The sequence below is a fragment of the Saccostrea cucullata genome, unplaced genomic scaffold, assembly GCF_032062105.1.
Source record: "Saccostrea cucullata isolate Sc308-1 unplaced genomic scaffold, CSIRO_AGI_Scuc_v1 ctg790, whole genome shotgun sequence".
NCBI classification, from domain to species: Eukaryota; Metazoa; Mollusca; class Bivalvia; order Ostreida; family Ostreidae; genus Saccostrea; species Saccostrea cuccullata.
In genome coordinates, this window is record NW_026918831.1 from 104,074 (window position 1) to 126,438 (window position 22,365).

A 22,365-nucleotide genomic window follows, 5' to 3' on the forward strand; every position below is an offset into this window, starting at 1 on the left:
TTTCTGCCTGGCATTTTCTGACTTAGAAATATTATATGAACGACTTGTTTAAAACGCGCACTGGGTGCAGTCATTGAAACGCTTCAAAATACGATGTATTTCCATCATTATGTTATAATGTTGTTTGACATCGAATAAGTGCAAAAGAAAATTTTACAAAAAAAGCAAAAAAGATAGTAAGTAAATATCTACAAGCATGCTTTATGTATGTGCGTTATTGCTTTATATTTTGGTTGCAAATAGTAACAGTTTGTTATACTCCAGCATGCTAGAGGTTCACGGCGAGATACTTTTGACTTGGCGTATCCGAGGTATATAAGGAGCGAAGGGACGTTAACCGAGGCTCTTACTTGTAGGAGTACAGTTTGTTAGTGCTGTGTTTGATAATTTATTTGTTGTAATTCGTGTAACTGTTTTGACGATTAGATCTATGATGTTGGATGTACTTTCATGAAAGTGAATATATTTTATGATATGCTCTTGTAGCTTAATAGATAGATAACTGTCGCATTCATTATTAGAATTAAAAAGATCGTTGTGACCGTAGGGGCAGTTATGTACTATCAATAACATATATATAGCTTAACTATCTGTCCTCCGATCATAAGAAAACAAAACAATGAAAAGAAATCACTTTGCATTGGGATTGAGAATCTGAATTTCTTGGAGGTTTCTGACAAAATCGGAAATACATGAGCCATTTAAATGACGAAAGTATGACGTCAAATAAAAAGTACAGTAATCTTATGAAGCCAACTATAGTTTTGCATTGTCTCAAGCCACAGTCTGAAGTCCGCATATAGCTCTCTCCTTCCCGTGGCTGCTAGATCACAAGAAGTGTTGTAATCTTGAATATTTATGCCTCTATATTGTGAAGTCAAGTTCAGCCAATGACATAACTTGTTTCCATCGCAATTGAAATCAATAATTGACATCAACTTTGTGTAAGAAATATTTTGTATACTGCGATTGGATTTTGAAAGGTCACGACAAAGTTCATTATCTGACTATGCTTTTGGTCAATATTTTAATGAGCTACAAGAAATTCAGTTCTCAAGAAACCATGGCCAGAATGGGAGAGGATCATACATTTTGGCAGTAGTTTGAGACAATGATAGTTTTGTGGCATGGAGATTGCATTAAATCATTTTTAATTTTTTTTTTTCATGTAAGTTGTTGCTATGTTAACTAATGTAGTGTAAAATTTACTTTTAGAGATAACATGGCAGCAGGAATGGATGTCCGAGATATTTTGGAATTAGAAGGCCCAGAACAACAATTTATCACAAAAGATGCTTTGATGAATGACAAAAAGGTACACATATATAACTTTAATTTACGTGAAACTTCGTGAAAAATAAAGGTAGAAAATATTTAAATATATTTGCTTGCTCATATTTAAATACTGTCTTCCAACTATTTTGAATGTTACCTTAGCCAAAAAGTATGTGTGCATTTATGTTTTATTTAGTAGAACCAGCAAATCTATTTTATTTTTTGATTTTGGTTACAATAGCAAAATTTAAAATTTAATTTGACCTTAATGTGATACTTTGTTAATTTCTTTTTGAATTGAATAATATTCTTTGGTTAAAATTGTATGTATTCTTGTTACAGAAAAAGGTAACTAGGAAATCTGACCTGTCATTCAAGCGACCAGAGGGCATGCACAGGGAGCTATGGGGACTTCTCTGGACAGATAACAAGTATGTCAAAGACTTGTTGCAGTTGTTCTTTAATCTTATTAGAATTTCATGATGTCAAAACATTTGAAAGTTCTTTAGTTTGTTATGGGGAGTACAAGTAATTTATATTGCAACATAATTTTCTGCAAAAGTTTAATTTTATCATGGGTATATTAAATAAAGTAATGATTTTAATGTATGGTGTGCATATAACATTTTTTGAAAAGGGAATGGAAATTTTGCTGAATTTTTAAATGAAAATAAAACAGGTTAGGGGTCCAAAACAATTGGACACCTTTTATTTCTAACTTCTCTCTAAACGGATTTAATCTTATTTTTACATATACTCACAACAAAATTTTTGTTCAAGCCAGCACAAAAACATTTTTATACAATGCCTTTGATTAATGGAATATTTCAGAGATGCACCTCCGATCATACCAACTGATACAAACCAGGGCTATAAGCAGATGAAGGCCAAAATAGGTAGCAGTAAAGTACGACCATGGAAATGGATGCCTTTTACAAACCCAGCAAGAAAGGTTGGCTACAAGTTTTCTTACTTCCCCTGATTTTAACACTTAATGGTTTTCTAATTTAAGAGAAAAAAAATTGGCACAGTGCATTGAAAGAAACACGCACGCTAACTCTCGATTCCCGCCTACATTTTGAAACCATTTAATTCAATATATAGCAATTTGGCCTATATTTAACAAATTAACAAAAATTGTGTTAGAGGTTGTTTTCTGTGGCTTGCAACAAATACATTTAGATTCTTGGATATGATTAAATGTTCCTTATATCTTTTCTTATGTTTTATAAATCATAAATATTTTAAAATATAATGTTTCAGTTGTATTTGTTTGAAATTGGTGGAAAATAAATTTGTACAGTTTTTTTGAATATCAATTATAACCGTGTCACACAGCTTTGGTATGAGGATTTGTGAAATACTATTCCATATTACCTGTAAATCACTTTTTATTTTCCGTTTTCCATTGATTTCTATAGTGAAAAACACAAGTTTTACCAAAATTTTACAGTTATCTCTCTTTGTTTACCCAAATAAGTAATGTTTCATGAAAATCCAGATAATTATCTACCAAAAAATTTTAAAAATTCATCGAATATGTTAACTTTTGAAAATTGACTTGGAGGTAAGATTATATAGAGTTGTATATATTTAACAAATTAACAAAAACAATTCGTGAAAATTTTGATTCTGGGAGCTAATAAAGAGTCAATGACTGAATATCAATTATAACCAACACCCACTTTGAAGGAGAGTTAAGTGATCTACAGTATTTGTGTCTGTGTATCTGTCTGTAACAACGCAGTTGTGATAAGGCTGTCTGAAGGCTTAAAATGCCTTAAAAATATACATTTTATTTTGAGCTAGATTTTAATTTCAATATGTGATCCCTGTTTGAAATTGCAGTCAACTTGAGATAATAGTTTAATCAGGTATTATAATAAAGAATTTCTGTAATGTCACATGACTGTGTTGATCACGTGACGGACATTTATGATATTCTTAAATGTTGCACAAAAATCTTTCAGCACAAGTGCAAAACATAATTATTGTGCAAAGTTTGTTACATAGATCAATTCATCGTGATCTCTGGTACATAAAAAGTGCTAGGGGCAGGTTTCATTTTTACTTCTTAAGAAAATATTTTATGAGAAATTCAACTTACCAACATAAGAAAGGGTACTTTCCACCCTTTATCGTGATTTATACAAAAATGGGTAAACTACATACGATCCCCCAGCCAAATTCATTCAGAGGACATACTTCTCTTTTAGATTCATGCAGAATATCTTCAATTTATCCTTGTCTTTCAATTATGCCAGTCAAATATAAACACGATTCATAAATTCTAACCCTGTCTATGGATGTGTAAGGTGAGCGTTTCACATATAATTTTTCACTCTTGTTTGAATATGTGCATATTGGACAAGCGAGAGGAAAAGGGATATCTATATTTCAAATGTTCAACATCATAACAGCACATGTAGCATAAAAACAATCCCAGCACTTGAATTAATCAACACCCCCAAATCTACATGTCATGTGTAACAAGTGACACTTTTCCCATCATGTAGCTCAAGTATGCAGTGACTTGACATCATATTCTATTATGACATCATATCTAGATAGTTCAGAGAAGTTACTACAGTTTAAACAGTTTGATATTTTACGGACAGCCTTATCCTAGCCGCGAAATTTTCTTCACAGTTTTCTCAGCAACTACTAAATGCAAATGCTTGAAATTTTAGCACTCTTTATTCAGGTGTGCCAGTTGATGGGATTCATTGAGATTCACATCAGAGTGGGTCAGTGGGGGTACATCAGAGTGGGGGTACATCAGAGTGGGGGTACATGTATTACTAGAAAGCATTGACTCACAGACTTCTTGATGTATCTATTTGGTCCTGTTTAAGACAGCTGTATCAATGTTTAAATGTTTCATCATTTTAGGATGGTGCAGTATTTTATCACTGGAGAAGACTTGCAGATGAAGGAAAAGATTACCCATTTGCAAGATTTAACAAGGTTTGATAATAAATTTAGTGAAATTTATTAACATCATGTGGATAAACTAGGAAAATTTCCAATTGTTTGACAGAAAAGGAAAGGGAATATTTATATTCAACCATAAAATGTGTTGTTTTATATTTATCAGTCATTTTTGTACTGTACATTCATGTATACCCATTATTCATTAAGGCCCCTCTCGGCTGGCGTCCTATAGTGATTAGTCTGTCCGTCCATCCATCTAGCTGTCCTTCCGTCCGTCTCTCCGTCCGATATCTCTTGTCCGGAGCATATTTTCTCTCTCCTTTGCCCCAATCTGGCTCATACTTTACACAGAGTGCCTTTGAGTAAAGGGTGTGCAGTGACTTTGAACCACGTTTCTAGGTCTAAGGATAAGGTCTAGCAGAATTATATGAAAAATCCTTGTCCGGATCATATCCTCTCTCCCCTTCGTCCAGTATGGCTCAGACTTCACGCACAGAGTGCCACTGGTCATTGTAGGTGCAGTGAGCTTGAACAAAGTTTCTAAGTCAGGGTAAAAAAAATAGCCTCTCTGTTTAAATTCTTGTCTGGAGCATATTTTCTCTCTACTAGGCACAATCTGGCTCATACTTCACCCACAGAGAGCCTTTGGGTAAAGGGTGTGTAGTGGCCTTGAACCATGTTTATAGGTCTAAGATTAAGGTCATAGCAGAATTATATGAAAAATTTTTGTCCAGATCATATCTTCTCTCCCCTTGGTGCAATGTGGCTCATACTTCACTCACAGAATGCCACTGATCATTGTAGGTGCAGTGACCTTGAACAAAGTTTCTATGTCAAGGGTTAGTGTCAAAAATAGCATCTCTGTGTAAAATCTGTGTTCGATGCATAAATTCTTTCCCTTAATTCCTGTCAGCCTCAAAATTTACCAACTGACTTAGGGTATGGAACATTTGTGATCCTTCCATATTTAGATAGAGGATATGCAACAATTTTCATAGAGGATATGCAACATTCATGATTTTTGTGCCATTTTTTGATAGAGGATATAGAGCAGTACACAAATGTTCCTCTTCAAAATAAACCCTTCCAGCTACCTTACATTTTCATGTTCGTTGTTGAAAGCGGGGTCCTTTGAGATGGCCACCATCTCAATGATATCTAGCTGTAAATCTTTAACACATGCTTTATGCATATACGTTTTGTATCAGTAATTATCCTTTTTACAGGCAGTTGACATACCAGTGTACTCAGATCTGGAGTATCAGCAACATCTCCATGACGACAACTGGACCAGACAGGAAACGGACTTCCTGTTTGATCTGTGTAAACGATTCGACTTACGTTTTATTGTAATTCATGATCGGTGGGACAGGGACAAATTCCCAAACAGAAGTGTGGAGGACATCAAAGAGAGATACTATAGTATCTGTAACACTCTAACAAAAGTAAGGATGTTAGGAGATCAACATCATGTATGCCTATGTTAAATACATATTTCTTATTACAGTTAACCTGTTAGACTTGTGCTAACATCCTGATTTTGGATGTTCTTATGTTCATCGCCGAAATTATGATTCAATTCCATATTATTGTTGGAATATCAAATTATTTCTAACAGCAGGGATGAAAAGATATATATTTTTACAGTGTGAACTTTATATTCTGTATGGAATTTTAAAAAAAGAAGATTCATAAAAGTACATTGAAATATATTCTCCATTTACAGGTCAGGGCACCACAAGGTTCTGAACCCAAAATCCGAGCTTTTGATGCAGAGCATGAAAGAAAAAGAAAACAGCAGCTGGTGAAGCTATTCGACAGAACTCCTGAACAGGTCTGTGCCACTACTGAGTTAGAGAGTTATTGTGGTAATTCAGTATGATATTGTAACAGGAAAGGAGAAAATGTATGGCTAGAGAGTCACTAGTCAGGTGCTCTACGTATTGAGCTATCCAGGCCGATATCCACGGTATGATGGCAGGATTGCAAAACAAGTCTGTAACACCAAAGGTGCTCATCCAGGCCGATATCCACGGCCCAAACCATTACAATATTAAACAAGTCCACCAAAGTGCTCATGCTACATATAAACACATCAATTAAAATGCACATTGTTTGTGAACGATGTTTGTGTTGACAAAATATGAAATAAAATTGTCAGGTGGAAGAGGAAGAGCATTTAATTGCTGAGCTGAAGAAGATTGAACTGAGGAAAAAAGAGCGAGAAAAGAAAACACAAGATCTGCAGAAACTGATCACAGCAGCCGACAGTAACTTTGATAGCAGACGGTCAGAGAAAAAACAGACCAAGAAAAAGATACACCTGCCTCATCAGAAGATAAATCCAACAGTGGTGAGATTATCATAAACAGGAAGGAAAATTTGTTCATAAGATTGAAATCGGTTCATTGTATTGTTACGCCTGACATCAATTGTATGAAATTAGTTCAAATGTTCCACAAACAAACTTGTATGAAATATACAAAATTTGATATAAACATATTATATTAAGATTAGCAAATGCAACTTTTACGATGAAAATCATATGTAGTGATTACAGGCAGATAACAGTAATACATTAAAGTACAAGTATGTAGAGGAGAACAATTGAAGTTGCTAATTATTATTTCACATTTTAGGCCACACCAGAACCAAGTGGAATTAAATTCGCTGACTTTAAGACATCTGGAGTGTCTTTACGAAGTCAACGGGTAAGATAGATATGTCCTTATTATGTGTTCTGATGTTTGGGCTAATGCTTTAGATGTGTGAATTTCTTCTCCAATATGTCTTAACTTTGTAAAAAGGTACTGCAGAGAAGTTTGAATAAGATCTTTTTTCTTCACCACTAACCACTCAACCAGGTTAATTTTTAAATACAATGTATCAAGTTTGTATTAGAATGTTGAGAATTAGATCTGTCTTTCATTTGCAGATGAAATTACCAGCATCAATTGGACAGAAGAAAATGAAAGCTATTGAACAAGTTCTGGAAGAACTTGGCATAGGTAATACAATGTACTTTCCTCACTTGAATAACCACATTTAATAGAAGAAAACTATTATAGAGAAATAATTCTGAAACAAAATATAACACAACTGCTATTTTAGGTACATTGGTGCAGACTTTGATATCCAAGCTTTCTTTTATAGAATACAACCCAATTCCAACAGAGGACACAGTCACACATTTCAATGAACTTCGACAAGATATTGTTTTACTTTATGAACTGAAAATCGCCCTTGCAACATGTGATTATGAATTAGAGTCTTTAAAACACAGATATGAAAAACTGGCACCTGGAAAGGTATGATATTCTTTAATTTTTAGACTCATGTGAGATTTGAGGGCATTCTTTACACGAAAACTCAGTTTCAAAGAAAATATTCAAGGTGTTTTTACTAAATTCATACATATACTAATTTGTGAGAGATAAACAATTGATGTTAGAATAGATCATTAAGCCCCAATTTTACCATACGATAATCCCCTTTCCTAAAAAATGCATCACCACACTTATTTGACATGTTAGGCCTATTGACCTCTTGTTTGAAATTGAAGTGTGAAGAGTTTATCATTAAACTTGTGTTTTTAGCCTCTTCCTATTGAGACGACAATTAAAACGGAGCCAGAATCCTCGATGTTAGGGGGAGAAACCTCCTCCTCTCTCGTCAACTTCAGCATCTCCCCCGACTCCCCATCCAAACTAAAAAAGCTGTCTGAGGCTATAGATGTTGTCAGTACAAATCCCCCAGGAACACCAAATGTAAGAAAATCTTCACTTTTCTTTTTGAATGTTCTTTTGAATGCACACATTGAATTTTTTTGGCACTTTTTCATATTTTCTCTAAGTTTCAAGCACCATAAATTTCTTCTGCTAATTTTTATCAGACATAATTAATTGATTTCATGTAGACGTTTCCCCCCTTAATTTACATGGTACCATGTTATTTGTAGAGAAAACGTAAAGCAGCATTAGAGCAAGGCAATATGCTGAAGAAAATGAAACAGAAAGTGTGAACTTAAAACTTACCCCAACAGTGACAGTGTTAGCAACAAGCAAGACACTATGACTGCAGACTACTTGTATATACAGTTGTCTCATTAAAGTGGATAAAGAGCTACCTGCTGAAAATTCCATGTACAACACCAAAAATGCAGCTTGGGACAAAAGTTCATACAACTCTTTTTTTTGTGAAAGTGATTGTGAAATGTTAACAGTGAGTCAGTGACAAGAATGACATCATCAGTCAGTTTTTGGTCTTTAAGTATGTGTACTTACTGGTGGAGTTTGTTTCAAATATTTGTTAGGAGAGCGTTGAAGAAAGAATAAATCATACATAACAAAAGGCAGAACTCTTAAGATGTGTTTACTTATCAACTTATTTCAACAAGTCACAAATAAGTTTGATATAAAGCATTTTAGTGAATAATTTAATAATATCACAGTATTCTGACACCATGTTAAAATAATATGTGCATAATTTTTATTGAATAGATAAAAAAGAATCCCTAACACAGTTAAAAAATATAGCAACATGCATCACCAGTTATACTAAAATATTCACTATAAATGCACACTACACATATACCCATTATAACCTATAATGTTTGAGATCTATAGTTCATTAAAAATATTTATGGAACTAACATTTCATCTGAATGTACCCTATTAATATTTATTTGTTAAATACCCAACTGTATATCACTCAACTTTACTGTAAATTTTAATCATGTGAAGGCGTGATCCGACTTACTGGATCACCACACTGTTGTTTTCTGAATCCATATCACCAATATCTGACAGTACACATTATATGATGTGACTTTTTTTTTCCATTGCCTATCACAAAGTTCCTTGAAAATGCTTTGTTTGCTTGGTTTAAAGCTGCAAATCTATAGCTTGCTGGTCTGAAAAAATTGTATGACCAGAGAATTACAGTGCCACCCATAGAAAAAAAACTGAAAATTTATTATGCACAGAAAGTTGTGCTTGATTTTGGTTTAATTTCTCCAAATTCTTACTTCAACTGAAACATTTTTCAAGGAGCCATTTGATATGCAAGAGAAAAAACATCATGTACACCTATACAGTGAACTAATTCATCAGTTTCAGAGAGTGGTGATATATAGAAAACCACGGTGTGAGGATTCAGAAAGTCTGATCAAGACATCATGTGATTGTACAAAATATACAGTAAAATTGAGTGATGTACACATGGGTATAAAATAAATGTTACAAATAAACAGTGGGAGAAATACCACATAAACACAAAATGCATGTCCATATGACTTTGAGGGTTAAACACCCATATAATTATTTTGTGAAAAGACAAGATACAATAATATGTCAGGTAAAATTCAAAGGTCATAATATTTTGCAATCTACTCATGTACCAGATTAAAGTCAATAAATAAAAATAAATACACATAATAATAAATATTAAAGCTCTTAACAGTATATGGAATGAAATAAAATATGCACTGGAAAGTTTGTACAGTATAACAGCATTTCCTATAATATTGGTCAACATTTAAAATTGATGCATTCTAGCTGAAAAAAAAATAAGTAAAGCACTGGTGAGAATTCTTGTTGCACTCTTGATCCCTCTGGAAAAGCAGATTAATCTTGCATGGTTTTGCAAATAGTCCTTCTGTTTATTGCCATTTTGTTCCATTTCACTTCACATTTCCTTCCTCATAAAGTTTGTACACCAACTAAAATATAAATGATAGTTTTTTTGAAAATCATATCAAATAGGTACATGTACATTTTAAATTGATATAGATCACTGCTGTAAAATCAGCTAGACATGCTAAGGTTTATCCAGTACCTAAGGTAACTGATATAAATCTATGTGTCCAGAAACTTACATTTTTGAATTTTGTGGCCAGTCCATCTACAAACTGCTCTGCAGTTTTCCCCTGAGGAACCATGGACTCGAGGGGTTTTCCTGGTTTCTCCCTGGAATATTTTTCCTCCCATTCAGGGGGTATGTAGTCAGTGTTCACCTCAAGCTAAATAGAAAGAAATACCAACTTTCAAGGATTCAACAAGTTTAAAATTCATAGTCTACGAATATGATTGATTAGAAAGTGTCAAGAATGACTTATCCGAAAAGAATCATTATGCATAAGGATAGACAAAACTTTCCTCTTAAAAGATGAATGAGGATGACAAAATATGAATATACAGCGAAAATGATTTAATAACACACATAGCCTTACAAAATGATCCATAACTCACCAGTTTATTTCCAGGAATATCCCCAGCCAGCTCATCATCTCGCCTTGCATCAGCCAAACGGACATACACAGACGCCCCTTCAATTAAATGGAGCTGTGTCAAAAACAAAAATTCCAACTGTGATTATATCCATGACATTTTGAATGCAAAAAACTCAAAAAACATGTATTTTAACCATTATTTTCAAGGTATTCCTACATATGAATAAATCTGAAACAGTAATTATATTTTGCACTCCCCTGGAAAGTAATGCCGATTCATTAAATATGATTAACCTGGTTGCTACAGTAATTGCAACAATAAACACATGAACTAGTCACTTACTGTTCCACTGCGGATGTTCCTCTCCATCCAGTCTTTACACGGCTCCCTGGCCAGCTGTTTGAGCAGCTGAGGGGTGGGGGAGCCATCAAACAGGGGGAGCTGAAAGGTGGACGTGTAGCAATAGTTGTCTGTAAACACCTGAAGTGGGGTCCAGGCCTGCAAGAAAAAGGTCAAGGGTAAGTCTCAAACAATACATATACAGTGGAAAGTCACGCTTTGGTTCTTTGTCAATTTGTCAGGATATGTCAAGGGTAAGATATCTGAATTACAATAATACAAGACAATGGGATGTCAAAAATTACATGTAAATAATCCAGGTATTTGATATGTATATATACATATTGGCAAAGAAAAAATTATATATTTTGTTTTAAAATTTTATCATTTGTATATCTTTATATAGTGCATTTAAAGGACAGAAAAGCTAAAAATGGCTGTCACCCCCTAGCCGCTTAAAAAATCAAGTGAAAACATGTACATGGCTAAATGATTTTCATATATAAACAAGAAAAAATACAAATGGAAATGCATTAAATATGATTACTTGTATTGATAATTTTATTGATATATACATATATACTGTAAATGCATTACATATTATTAAATGCATTTAATAGTATATTACCAGCATATGAATGATGTGTGTATGTGATTAAAGATAAAACAGTAGAACCTGTTCCAGTAGTCCATATTTGTAGTTTTCCTTGGCGACCGTGACCTGGACTTCCTGGAGATGGATGATGACAGTCAGGAAGCGATGGTAGGATCTGTTGGGGAAATGCTGTAATACAAGGGTGTACAGGTAAAATAAAATTTTTAAAATTATTAGAATCTGAGTTTTGGAAAACAATTCCGAATTTTGCAGAATTACCTTAAATCCATCTCTCCACTGTGGAGATGTGTTGGTGGATTTTAGATCCAGAAACTCTGTGAACATCAATTTGTCATATGTAGCATGTGGAGCGCCCTGAAGAAAAGACACAGTATAGTAATTTCCAACACATTGTTACAACTTACACTATTGTAATTTTTGAAAATTCTAGTAGGAATTCAATGTATGCTACTACCATGTAAAATGCCCCCGGTGGATTTAAACAGATGTGAGCATGTGTGAAGTGAGTCCAGGGTAAGTTTGTAGCACCATCAACAGCAACCTACAATAAATGTCAAGAAAAACATTTTGAAACCTGCATTTACATCAAGAAAATTCTCAAGATGTAAAAAATTTGCAAAGAAACATGCTTGATAATAATATAAAAATCCAAACCTTAATCCCCTGTTTAGCACTGTATTGACTTATGAAGGTTAAATCTATATCCAAAGGCTTGTTGTCTCCCTTGGTTAGTTTATTCTGAAAATGGTCATGAAAAAAATGTAATGAATATACTGTAAACCAACTTTTATTCGCGACGAGTTTATTTCGCGATTTACTGTGTGTAAACTAGTTCGGGACGATTAATTTTCGCGATCAAGTCGTTTTTGGAACTGTTTAAATAGAAAAAGAGACTATAAGGACCCGTTCGCGGCGAGAAATATTCGCGATGACGAAGTTGGTTTACAGTATTAAGTTTAAGTTGCTTCATTTCATAAATAATTGTTTTTAATATTTCCTAAAAATAAATTCCAAAAATGAAACAGATAAAGTATTCCTTACTCGTATGTACTCGTCCAGGTTTTTGTCGTTGCGGTAGAAGCTCTCCTTGGCCTGGGCTATCCTGGCTACAGCGTCTCGGATTTTGATGGCAGGACGCCTCATCATGGAGTGGAATAACTTGCTCTCTCCATTGGAAGGCAGGCACTTCATAGAGTAGTATATTCTGTCTGTGTACTTAGGCCTGGGCTGGTACAGGCCAAGTCTTAACCAATCAGCTTGTGGAACTTTGCTTTGCTACAGACAAAAAGATGAGTTTGTATATATTTTGTTATAAGCAATACACATGTGATATATGACAGCCCTAAGAACCATTTAGAAATTATGAGGTTTAAGTTTTATAAACTATGCCAAATACACATTACTAAGAACAGCTCTACTGGTTTGTACTTATAGCAAAGGAAGAAAAGTACTTAAGCAGTTGGAAATTGAAACTTTTCAACAGCAATAAATTGAATAATGATCCTTGATTAAGTCTCTTTATGTTCTTAGTAGGAGGAGTAGCATTTTGAAAGAATTTCACAGAAATTTCTATTTTTAGTAACAAAGGCAAAACCGTTCATCGAAATCAAAAACCGATACAAAGAATTGTGTATCTTAGTGTAGTCTACTTGTGTGCCAAGTTATAATGAAATCAAACTAAAACTGTAGGAGGAGTAGCATTTTGAAAGAATTTCACAGAAATTTCTATTTTTAGTAACCACGGCAACACCGTTCATCGAAATCAAAAACCAATACACAGAATTATGTATCTTAGTGTAGTCTACTTGTGTGCCAAAATATATTGAAATCAGACTAAAACTGTAGAAGGAGTAGCATTTTGAAAGAATTTCACACAAATTTCTATTTTTAGTAACCATGGAACACCGTTCATCGAAATCAAAAACTTACACATAGAATTATGTATCTTAGTGTAGTCTACTTGTGTGCCAAGTTATATTGAAATCAGACTAAAACTGTAGAAGGAGTAGCATTTTGAAAGAATTTCACACAAATTTCTATTTTTAGTAACCACGGCAACACCATTCATCGAAATCAAAAAACCGATACACAGAATTATGTATCTTAGTGTAGTCTACTTGCGTGCCAAGTTATATTGAAATCAGACTAAAACTGTAGAAGGAGTAGCATTTTGAAAGAATTTCACAGAAATTTCTATTTTTAGTAACCACGGCAACACCGTTCATCGAAATCAAAAACCGATACACAGAACTGTGTATCTTAGTGTAGTCTACTTGTGTGCCAAGTTATATTGAAATCAGACTAAAACTGTAGGAGGAGTAGCATTTTGAAAGAATTTCACACAAATTTCTATTTTTAGTAACAAAGGCAAAACCGTTCATCGAAATCAAAAACCGCTAAACAGAATTATGTATCTTAGTGTAGTCTACTTGTGTGCCAAGTTATATTGAAATCAGACTAAAACTGTAGGAGGAGTAGCATTTTGAAAGAATTTCACACAAATTTCTATTTTTAGTAACAAAGGCAAAACCGTTCATCGAAATCAAAAACCGCTACACAGAATTATGTATCTTAGTGTAGTCTACTTGTGTGCCAAGTTATATTGAAAGTAGACCAAAACTGTAGGAGGAGTAGCATTTTGAAAAATTGTTTACAGACGGACAGACAGACAGACGGACGGACGACGGACGCATTACTATCGCATAAGCTCTTCTGGTCTCTGACCAGTAGAGCTAAAAAATCCAGAAAACATGTATATAACACAATTTGTTTTCTTTCAAGCTTAGAGATTATGGTACATCCAATTCCTTATTTAAATGGGTCATTTAGAAGAAAAAGATGTATGATGTAATTGATTTGACAAAGAATTACTTTGAATGCATTTTAAGTTAATTTTGACATCAGCTCTGTGGTCTGTACTCACCTCTAGGGCTTTCCCTGATGGTCCTTTGGCTACTCTGGTGAGTCTCACTAGGAGGGAGGCACAGGGTACATATCTGATCCCCGAGTCCCGGAGAATGGACTCTGTGAGGGGGTCTACTCCATTAGGACCCTGACAGTACAACCTTAACTGATGGGCTCCCTCATTTAGTGACACCTGAAGCAAGTCAAAAATCTTAAATACTATAATTCAAAACTAAGACCAGAATCTTGTCACCAAATTTTTAATAGATAATATTTCATTGCATTTTTACTGTATTCCTTAGAAGACATTTTTTTTTTAGATAGATTGTTAAATGCATTGGGTAGGGTTGCAATTGGCGGGTGTTAAATAAGGTCATAGGAATAACATCAAGTAGCAGGAAGCTTGACGTTACCTGTAGCCCTGGTTTATCTATAGTAGGTTGTCTTTCTGTCCCTGATTCCACAAACACATTCAGTGTGGCATAACCAACCACTGTCAACTGTTTGTAAAAGTTGTCCACTGTGTAAACCTACAATAAGAAAATATTTTTTTAAATTAAAAATGTTAGATTTAGACAGAAACATGTTCAATGCAGTTTTTACAATTTGATACAATATTTTTCTTACCTTGAACAAGATAGTTGAAGAAGGTGGGATGTTGTTTTCCCTGAACTCTGTTTTGGTTTCGTACACCGGGTTATAGATGTCACTATCCAGTTTGACAGTAGCATTAATATCCTTTCCATGAACTTCATATTTTCTGTCCAATACTCGTGCCGCCACCTATAAAAATAAGACTTTTTTAAAATACTGCTATCATTCTGCTTAGAATAAATTGTAGCAGCTTTCAAATTTATGTATTTTTGATATTTAGATTTGTAATGACTTGTAAAGTTTCTGTGTGTTGAAAGAATTTGTTCCAATACTGACCTTTGTAAATGTGACAGAGTCTGGGAGAAATCTGCAGGCATCCACGTAAACATCAAAACCATCACCAGACAAGAAAGGATCTTTACAGGGCCGGCTCCTCTCACATGGGAGCCAGGAGTACTCTGGTAGAACCTCCTCTCCATCCTCCGACAGGTCACTGGGGGTCAGGGAGCCTGGGCGGGGATTCCCCTGGAAGATGTGGACTCTGAGGGTACTCTTCCCATACCTCCTCCAGTCATTGTTCCCTGGGATCTCATCCATTGGGATCCGACTGGGATCAGGAACTGGGGGTAAGTACAGCTTCAGGGTGTGTGTACCAATGTTTATCTGCATTGTTTTGGGATTGAAATTCCTTCTACCCCTTACACTGAGATCTGTTAAAGAAAAAAAAGTTTTCAATCTATTACAGTAAAACTCAGTTATAATATGAAGTCACTGGGACCTGTGAAATTACTTGGCTATATCCGTAATTCGTTAAATCTGTATAAGGAATTTGTTAAAGAGCAAGAGCCATCTTATGCATAAAATGGCCTTATATCAATTAATTAACTATCACCCTCTTTCCATTTTCATATATCAAAATAAAGTAGACATTTGGTGCTTTCATGTTCTATAATGAAATTTTGTTTTGAGAATCCAAATATTTGTAAACAGCCTTTGAGAAATTGCAATGTTCTTGAAATTTGCAGAAAATATGCGTATTTGTTATATCTGTAAAGAATTAAAATATAAATTTATGTTTTTTATAGAAATAGACCTTTCATTATGTATTGGCATATTTTATATGCTCTATATGAAATATTGAAAAAACGCTTCAACTTTAGGTCATTTTCAAAGGAATTTGTTATTTTATACGTCATAATGTATTGACTATAGATGTGAAATTACGTCACAGTTAATAGATACGTGGTCACCAACAGTCCAAGTCATAAATACTGCATTTGCAACCTAAACTGAGCGGTTTTGAATTTTCAGAAATTCTCAGGGCCAAATAAAGCCCAAAGTGGCTCTACCTCTTTATATAGATAACTTCACTATATCCATGAATTCGCAACATCCATGTTATTACTAAATGAGTTTTACTGTTACGGTACCAACTTCCAAGAAAGAACAATTGTTTATACATTGAATTTAGTAAAGAATTAAAAACTATATACCCCTGGAACTTTATGCGACTAGAGGAGAATATGTATTTTATTTTAAATTTTTGCATGGAAGAGCCTAGTTTGCTTACTTTCCGTGCAAAGAACCAGAGGAATGGCTGACCAAGCAGCCAAAGTTTCCTCATCATATAGTGTGGCTTCATTTGTAGGGTCTGCTGCAAAATCTGACAAGTCTGTCTGTCTCTTCCTTAGGTAGAAGCGTGCAATAAGAACCATATCACCTTGCATATCTACATCATTAAATGTGGCTTCCTGTTGGCCAAAAACATGGTAGCCATGTTTGAAATTTGATTTGACTGCAGTTGTGCTGCAGGTTACAGGACTAATGGAGGACTGTACAATCTGAAATTAAACAAAAAAATCTTAGTATATGTCTACTATAATAAAAAATTAGATAAATGAGAAAAGCAAGAGAAAAAAATATTTAAGCTGTGTTCATTTAGAAATCAAATAGTAGTATTTCTGAGCATTCTAATTGCAGTACTTGTAATGAAATCATAATTTTTTTTCCCTAGAGACTGACCTTTCCAGTGGAGGCATAGTACGCCGTTAAGCGGACTTTTCCCTCCCCGTTTTCCGCGTGTTTGACGCGATCAACCTGGAATCCGATTGTTGTATCCTGTGGCTGGACCTTGCCAGGCTGGATACTGGGTAAGCGCTGTTCTTGGCGGCTAAAAGTGCAAAAGACAAAATATTTATTTTCCATGTTCTTTTAAGTTGAAGGAAATTTTTTGGCACAGGTAATCTTAAAGGGAATAAGGAATCAGAAGTAATAAATAGAGAAGAGCTTGTTATTTACATAAAAGAAACTTGAAATGAAATACATGTAGTAAAATTTACAAGTTTGAGAAAGACCTTTCTTTTAATTCCACAAGTCTAGAATCTAGCTTAAATTACTACCTAAATTAGAAAAGCAAAGCATTTTTTAATGTTAAAATCTCATTCATAGATTACAACATTACTCTATCTAACAAAGTACTATTTCAAGCAAATACATGCATATAATCTTGATTCACCTCATATTGGTTGAATTTTATTTAATATTTTTAATACACTGTACATACACTGACTACTAGAGAAAAAACTGTTTTAATTAAAAGTCAATTATAATTTAAAAAGAAATGCACAATATAAATGAAAAGAAATCAATAGTATTAATGTGTTATTTTATACATTTTTTTTTACACTTCATGAATCACTTCATACACTTTAAACATTAAATGTCAATAATATTTTTAATACTTTTTAACATACTTAATGTTTATATCACTGTTTAATGAAGAACACAGTTAAACAAATGTAAATAATATACAGAACATACACAGACCAGTTAGCTTGTTACTAAGTAGATACAGAAAAGCGTCAAGTGTACAAGCGTTCCACACGATACCTAGAGCGCTCAGATTCAGGGACCTCTGAGTCGGGGTGTTCAGACTGAGCATGCTCAGAGGGAGGTGTGGGAAGTACAGGGCGTGCAATGGGGGGTACCACAGGTACTGCAGCAGGAGGGGTGGGGACGGGGGTATGATATGTTGTATCATAGTGAACTGGGTCAGGGCTTCTGAAAATATTTCAGTATAATTAAATAAAAAAACATTGAATTTCTTTGCACTATGGCAATACTTGTTTTAAGTACAAATTAAAGCTATAAATACAGAATACAAATCACAAATTAATTGTTCATTCTGCATGCATGCAATTGCTGTCTAATAAATGTAATATAAATGGTACATGTAGTAATATTCTGTATTTTAAGGGCATTAGGTCCTATAAACTATTCCATTACCCTTCTTCTGCCACAGTAGACAGTGGGGGGTCATACTGATAATTTGAGGTAGTCGGAAAGTTGTGAGAATATCCTACAGTCTTTTTGGGTGGTGGGTTTTTGGCTCTAAAACTGAAATAGTGATATTTAACAGACTTTTTTGTTATTTCATCAGAATCATTTGTTGAGATCAAGTACAGTATTTGAGGTTTTAAAATTTTCTGTTACCTTGGGTAATGATCAAAAGAATCATCTGTGCTGTTAGGGAATATTTTAAATTGAACCTTGCGAAAACTGAAAGGCAATCAATCATAAGATCTTTATGTATTGTACCTTAGTAGTTTAGGAATTGCTTCTATCAAAACACTTATTTGTCTATGACTATATTCATGCATCTGAGTGCTAATGTACCTTGACCTCAAGGGAACGGGGGGAGAGGGGTGTCTTTGGAAGGGAGAATTTGGGGTGGGGTTGTACCACTCTGCTGAACGATTATTGGGGGAACTGAAAACATGGAAATATTTCAAAATATGCATGCAGAACAAAACTCTAAATAATATGTAACAAGAAAACAACAACTGTTTGTAATATTAATTAGCACTGCCATTGCATCCATCATTACCTGGACTGCCTGGACTCGGGGGGAGAGAATCTTGCTGGCGGGGGTGAGGTGGGAGGGAGAGGTTTGTGCAGGGAGCCAGGAACATGACTATGAAAGCTGGAAAATCAGGTCATTATAGAAAAAGAAAAAAGCTAGAAGAAATACAAGTGCTATTAGAAATACAGAAAGTAATTGAAAAAAAGTGCTAGTAATAAAAAAGTATAACTACATATCCCTCAAAAAATAAAGTGCTCATTTGATCAAATGTTAGTACTTGTGTGATAAGAATAAAAGAAGTTTTTTCACTTGTGGGGAAAATGACACAAACATATTAGGAATTTTTTTTATTCACTCAAAGAAAGACTTTCCACAATAGTTTAACAGAGATTTGAGGATCAATAGTACATTTATGTGAGAGAGAGATACACAAAATACTGTATTCCTGTATACCTCTCTTTTTGATGACTGGGCAAATATCTACATTAAAGAATTTCTGAATAATGGATTTCTCAACTTTCTAATTTCAAAGTATGAAAGAGATAGTGTTTATATTACAGCATATAAAAGCTATAGTGAAAAATTTATAATCCATCAAGATGGCATTTCTATATCTTCTTTATCTTTTAGTGTCAAATAAAGAATTCAATCCTAAAATCAAATTCACACAGCTGTTATGATGCCCCTCCTAAATCATTGCCTATCTTATAAAAATATTATAATACTTTGAGTAAATTTATCTAATAGGAAAACAATGCCTAACAAACTAAGATAAAGAGGGAAAAAGGTGGGTATTACCTTCCTAGCCCTGTGGATGCAGTGGGAGGGGCGCGAGGTGAGAAAGGTTTCAGCGGGGACATCTGAAAACAAGAACTTGTCACATCATTCTATACTTTACTACAAGTCAAACAACAGGTGCTAAGCTATAAAGAAAAAGTTAATAAGTGACTTATGGTTAAAAAATGGGCTGCATATACATGTAAACAAAGCAATTTGAAATGATTAAAGCTACGGTAAAAATCTCTAAACAAAACAGAGCAGCTATGGACAGTGGTAAGACTTACCACGGGAGGGCGGTACTGATTGTAGTTGGCCGCTGATATATTGACCAATGACTGGACCTCCATGTCCCTCATATTGACCACTCGGTAGTAAAGCTCGGCATCCTGGAACTGATTATAAGACATTCTTCTCAGTTTAAAACAAAAGTAAATAGAATTTACAAATAAAGCAAGAGGGTTGTTCATACTCAGGTAAAGAGAAACAGATAAAGCAACTTTCAATGAGGTTGGTAAAAGAACCAAAAATTCCTTTGAACCAGAAGTCTCTGTTGAGACTGAAGCTCTACTGGTTTGTACTTATAGCAAAAGAAGAGAAAAGTACTTAGGCAGTTGGGAATTGAAACTTTTCAACAGCAATTAATAGAAAAATGATCCTTGATTAAGTCTCTTTATGTTTTAGTGTAGTCTACTTGCATGCCACATTACATTATAATCAGACTAAAACTGTATTTGGAGTAGCATTTTGAGAGTATTAAACAGAAATTTCTATTTTTAGTAACCGTGGCAACACCGTTCATTAAAGTGAAAAACTATACACATAATTATGTACCTTAGTGTAGTCTACTTGTGTGCCAAGTTATATTGAAATCAGACCAAAACTGTAGGAGGTGTACCATTTTGAAATAATTTCACAGAAATTTCTATTTTTAGTATTGCACAGCAACAGTTGTTTGAAATCAAAAACCGATACACAGAATTATGTATCTTAGTGTAGTCTACTTGTGTGCCAAGTTACATTGAAATCAGACCAAAACTGTAGGAGGAGTAGCATTTTGGCCCAGAATTTCACAGAAATTTCTATTTTTAGAAGCACGTCAACACAGTTCATCGAAATCAAAAACTGATAAATAGATTTATGGAAAGTATGTTCTACTTGTGTGCCAAGTTATATTGAAATCAGACCAAAACTGTAATATATAGCATTTTCAGAATTTCACAAAAATTTCTATTTTTAGTAACCACTGCAACCCCGTTCATCGAAATCAAAAACCGATACACAGAATTATGTATCTTAGTGTAGTCTACTTGTTTGCCAAGTTATATTGAAATCAGACCAAAACTGTAGGAGGTGTAGCATTTTAAAAGAATTTCATAAAAATTTCTATTTTTAGTAACCATGGCAACACCGTTCATCGAAATCAAAATTCGATACACAGAATTATGAATCCTTGTGTAGTCTACTTGTGTGCTAAGTTATATTGAAATCAGATTAAAACTGTAGGAGGAGTAGCATTTTGAAAGAATTTCACAGAAATTTCTATTTTTAGTAACCACGACAACACCGTTCATGTAAATGTGTAAAAACCGATACACAGAATTATGTATCACAGTGTAGTCTACTTGTGTGCCAAGTTATATTGAAATCAGACCAAAACTGTAGGAGGAGTAGCATTTTGAAAGAATTTCACAGAAATTTCTATTTTTAGTAACCACGGCAACACCGTTCATCGAAGTCAAAAACCGATATACAGAATTATGTATCTTGTGTAGTCTACTTGTGTGCCAAGTTATATTGAAATCAGACCAAAACTGTAGGAGAATGTGTTTTGAAAGAATTTCACAGAAATTTCTATTTTTAATGGTAACCACGGCAACACCGTTCTTCGAAATCAAAAACCGATACACAGAATTATGTATCTTAGTGTAGTCTACTTGTGTGCCAAGTTATATTGAAATCAAATTAAAAACTGTAGGATATAGCATTTTGAAAAATTGTTTAGAGACGGATAGAAGACAGCTAGACAGACAGATGACAGACGGATTAATTTTCTTACTATAACTTAAGTTTTATTTTTGGTCACATTTTAGAGCTAAAAATTGAAATGAAGAAGTCATTTACAACCTTGTCTATGTTTTGTAGTTGACTAGGATGAAGATAGGGTTTAATGGGAACATTTCTGAAGGGAATGCGGAATTTTCCAGCAAGAAGCTGCCCTTTACTGTCGAAGAGAGGAAGTTTAGTCCAAGCTCTCGTAATTAGACTGTGTTTGTCATAATCTGATCCAGGTCCCCCAGATGTTTGTAGCTCCACCACAATTCCAAGGTCTGAATCTGCTGGACACCTTGAAACAAAAGTTATAGATTCAATAATTGATCAAAAGTAGAATTCAAATAAATTAATATGAATTATGAAAATGCATATTTTGATTAGTATTGTTAATCAGATTTATGCATCACTGTCAAAAGCATGCCTTACTTTGGCACAGGCTGTCTGGCTCCTATGATTGCATTAGAATTGTTTGACATGTAGGCTCTGCCTCGAGTAACAGGCTCAGTGTAAACTGTGGGCATCAATGTGGGCTCGCCCATTTGTGCTGACACTCCATGTAGGCCCACAATTAACCTACAGGCAGTCACTCTGGGATCAAGGTTCAGAACTAGGTCATAGAAAATCACAAACCCAGCACTAAAAGGAAAGAATGTCACTATTATAGAGATGAGAATAAAATTTGTAATATATAAATTTTCATTATTGAAAAAAATTAACTCACCTGCTTTACTTTCAGCAAGTTGATTCATATGATACATGTATATCACATTTAAAATATG

At 34.2% G+C, this 22,365-nt stretch overlaps 2 protein-coding genes across 9 annotated transcripts in view; one reads left to right on the forward strand and one right to left on the reverse strand.

The window, feature by feature from the left end:
- The first annotated feature begins 112 nt into the window (after positions 1–112).
- LOC134271986 (DNA methyltransferase 1-associated protein 1-like) lies at positions 113–8,575 on the forward strand. Of its 2 annotated transcripts, XM_062754230.1 has the most exons (13): positions 113–180; positions 1,230–1,315; positions 1,618–1,706; positions 2,107–2,227; positions 4,168–4,242; positions 5,436–5,654; positions 5,936–6,043; positions 6,371–6,562; positions 6,849–6,920; positions 7,145–7,217; positions 7,363–7,517; positions 7,806–7,976; positions 8,168–8,575. In XM_062754230.1, exons 2-13 carry the CDS (start codon positions 1,235–1,237, stop codon positions 8,228–8,230), a joined length of 1,419 nt encoding a protein of 472 aa, XP_062610214.1. In that variant the 5' UTR covers positions 113–180; positions 1,230–1,234; the 3' UTR covers positions 8,231–8,575. The 2 variants fall into 2 exon arrangements, with proteins under 2 accessions (XP_062610214.1, XP_062610208.1); XM_062754224.1 differs by lacking the exon at positions 113–180 and having other exon boundaries at positions 1,211–1,315.
- Positions 8,570–22,365, reverse strand: part of LOC134271939 (uncharacterized) — a 32,025-nt gene continuing 18,229 nt past the window's right edge. For 4 of the 7 annotated variants that reach the window (XM_062754213.1, XM_062754209.1, XM_062754182.1 and 1 more), the window contains 21 exons: positions 22,013–22,222; positions 21,659–21,878; positions 19,819–19,926; positions 19,553–19,614; positions 18,779–18,874; positions 17,782–17,952; positions 16,915–17,062; positions 16,463–16,733; positions 15,229–15,602; positions 14,926–15,081; positions 14,712–14,828; positions 14,318–14,491; positions 12,436–12,669; positions 12,049–12,132; positions 11,849–11,935; positions 11,653–11,748; positions 11,455–11,562; positions 10,782–10,937; positions 10,458–10,550; positions 10,085–10,228; positions 8,570–9,928 (listed from right to left, as the gene is read on the reverse strand). In XM_062754213.1, coding sequence (XP_062610197.1) covers positions 9,890–9,928; positions 10,085–10,228; positions 10,458–10,550; positions 10,782–10,937; positions 11,455–11,562; positions 11,653–11,748; positions 11,849–11,935; positions 12,049–12,132; positions 12,436–12,669; positions 14,318–14,491; positions 14,712–14,828; positions 14,926–15,081; positions 15,229–15,602; positions 16,463–16,733; positions 16,915–17,062; positions 17,782–17,952; positions 18,779–18,874; positions 19,553–19,614; positions 19,819–19,926; positions 21,659–21,878; positions 22,013–22,222 — 3,148 coding nt within the window. In that variant the 3' untranslated portion in view covers positions 8,570–9,889. Of the gene's footprint in view, positions 9,929–10,084; positions 10,229–10,457; positions 10,551–10,781; positions 10,938–11,454; positions 11,563–11,652; positions 11,749–11,848; positions 11,936–12,048; positions 12,133–12,435; positions 12,670–14,317; positions 14,492–14,711; positions 14,829–14,925; positions 15,082–15,228; positions 15,603–16,462; positions 16,734–16,914; positions 17,063–17,781; positions 17,953–18,778; positions 18,875–19,207; positions 19,235–19,552; positions 19,615–19,818; positions 19,927–21,658; positions 21,879–22,012; positions 22,223–22,365 lie in introns of all 7 variants that reach the window. The other 3 variants (XM_062754188.1, XM_062754196.1, XM_062754204.1) reach the window with 3 other exon arrangements.

What these genes read in the sequence shown, in the direction of transcription:
- LOC134271986 (XM_062754224.1), top strand. Translation starts at nt 1,223, where the DNA reads ATGGCAGCAGGAATGGATGTCCGAGATATTTTGGAATTAGAAGGCCCA. An exon ending in CTTTGATGAATGACAAAAAG is followed by an intron (nt 1,316 to 1,617) that starts GTACACATATAT and finishes TTCTTGTTACAG; the next exon opens with AAAAAGGTAACTAGGAAATC. An exon ending in CATTTGCAAGATTTAACAAG is followed by an intron (nt 4,243 to 5,435) that starts GTTTGATAATAA and finishes TCCTTTTTACAG; the next exon opens with GCAGTTGACATACCAGTGTA.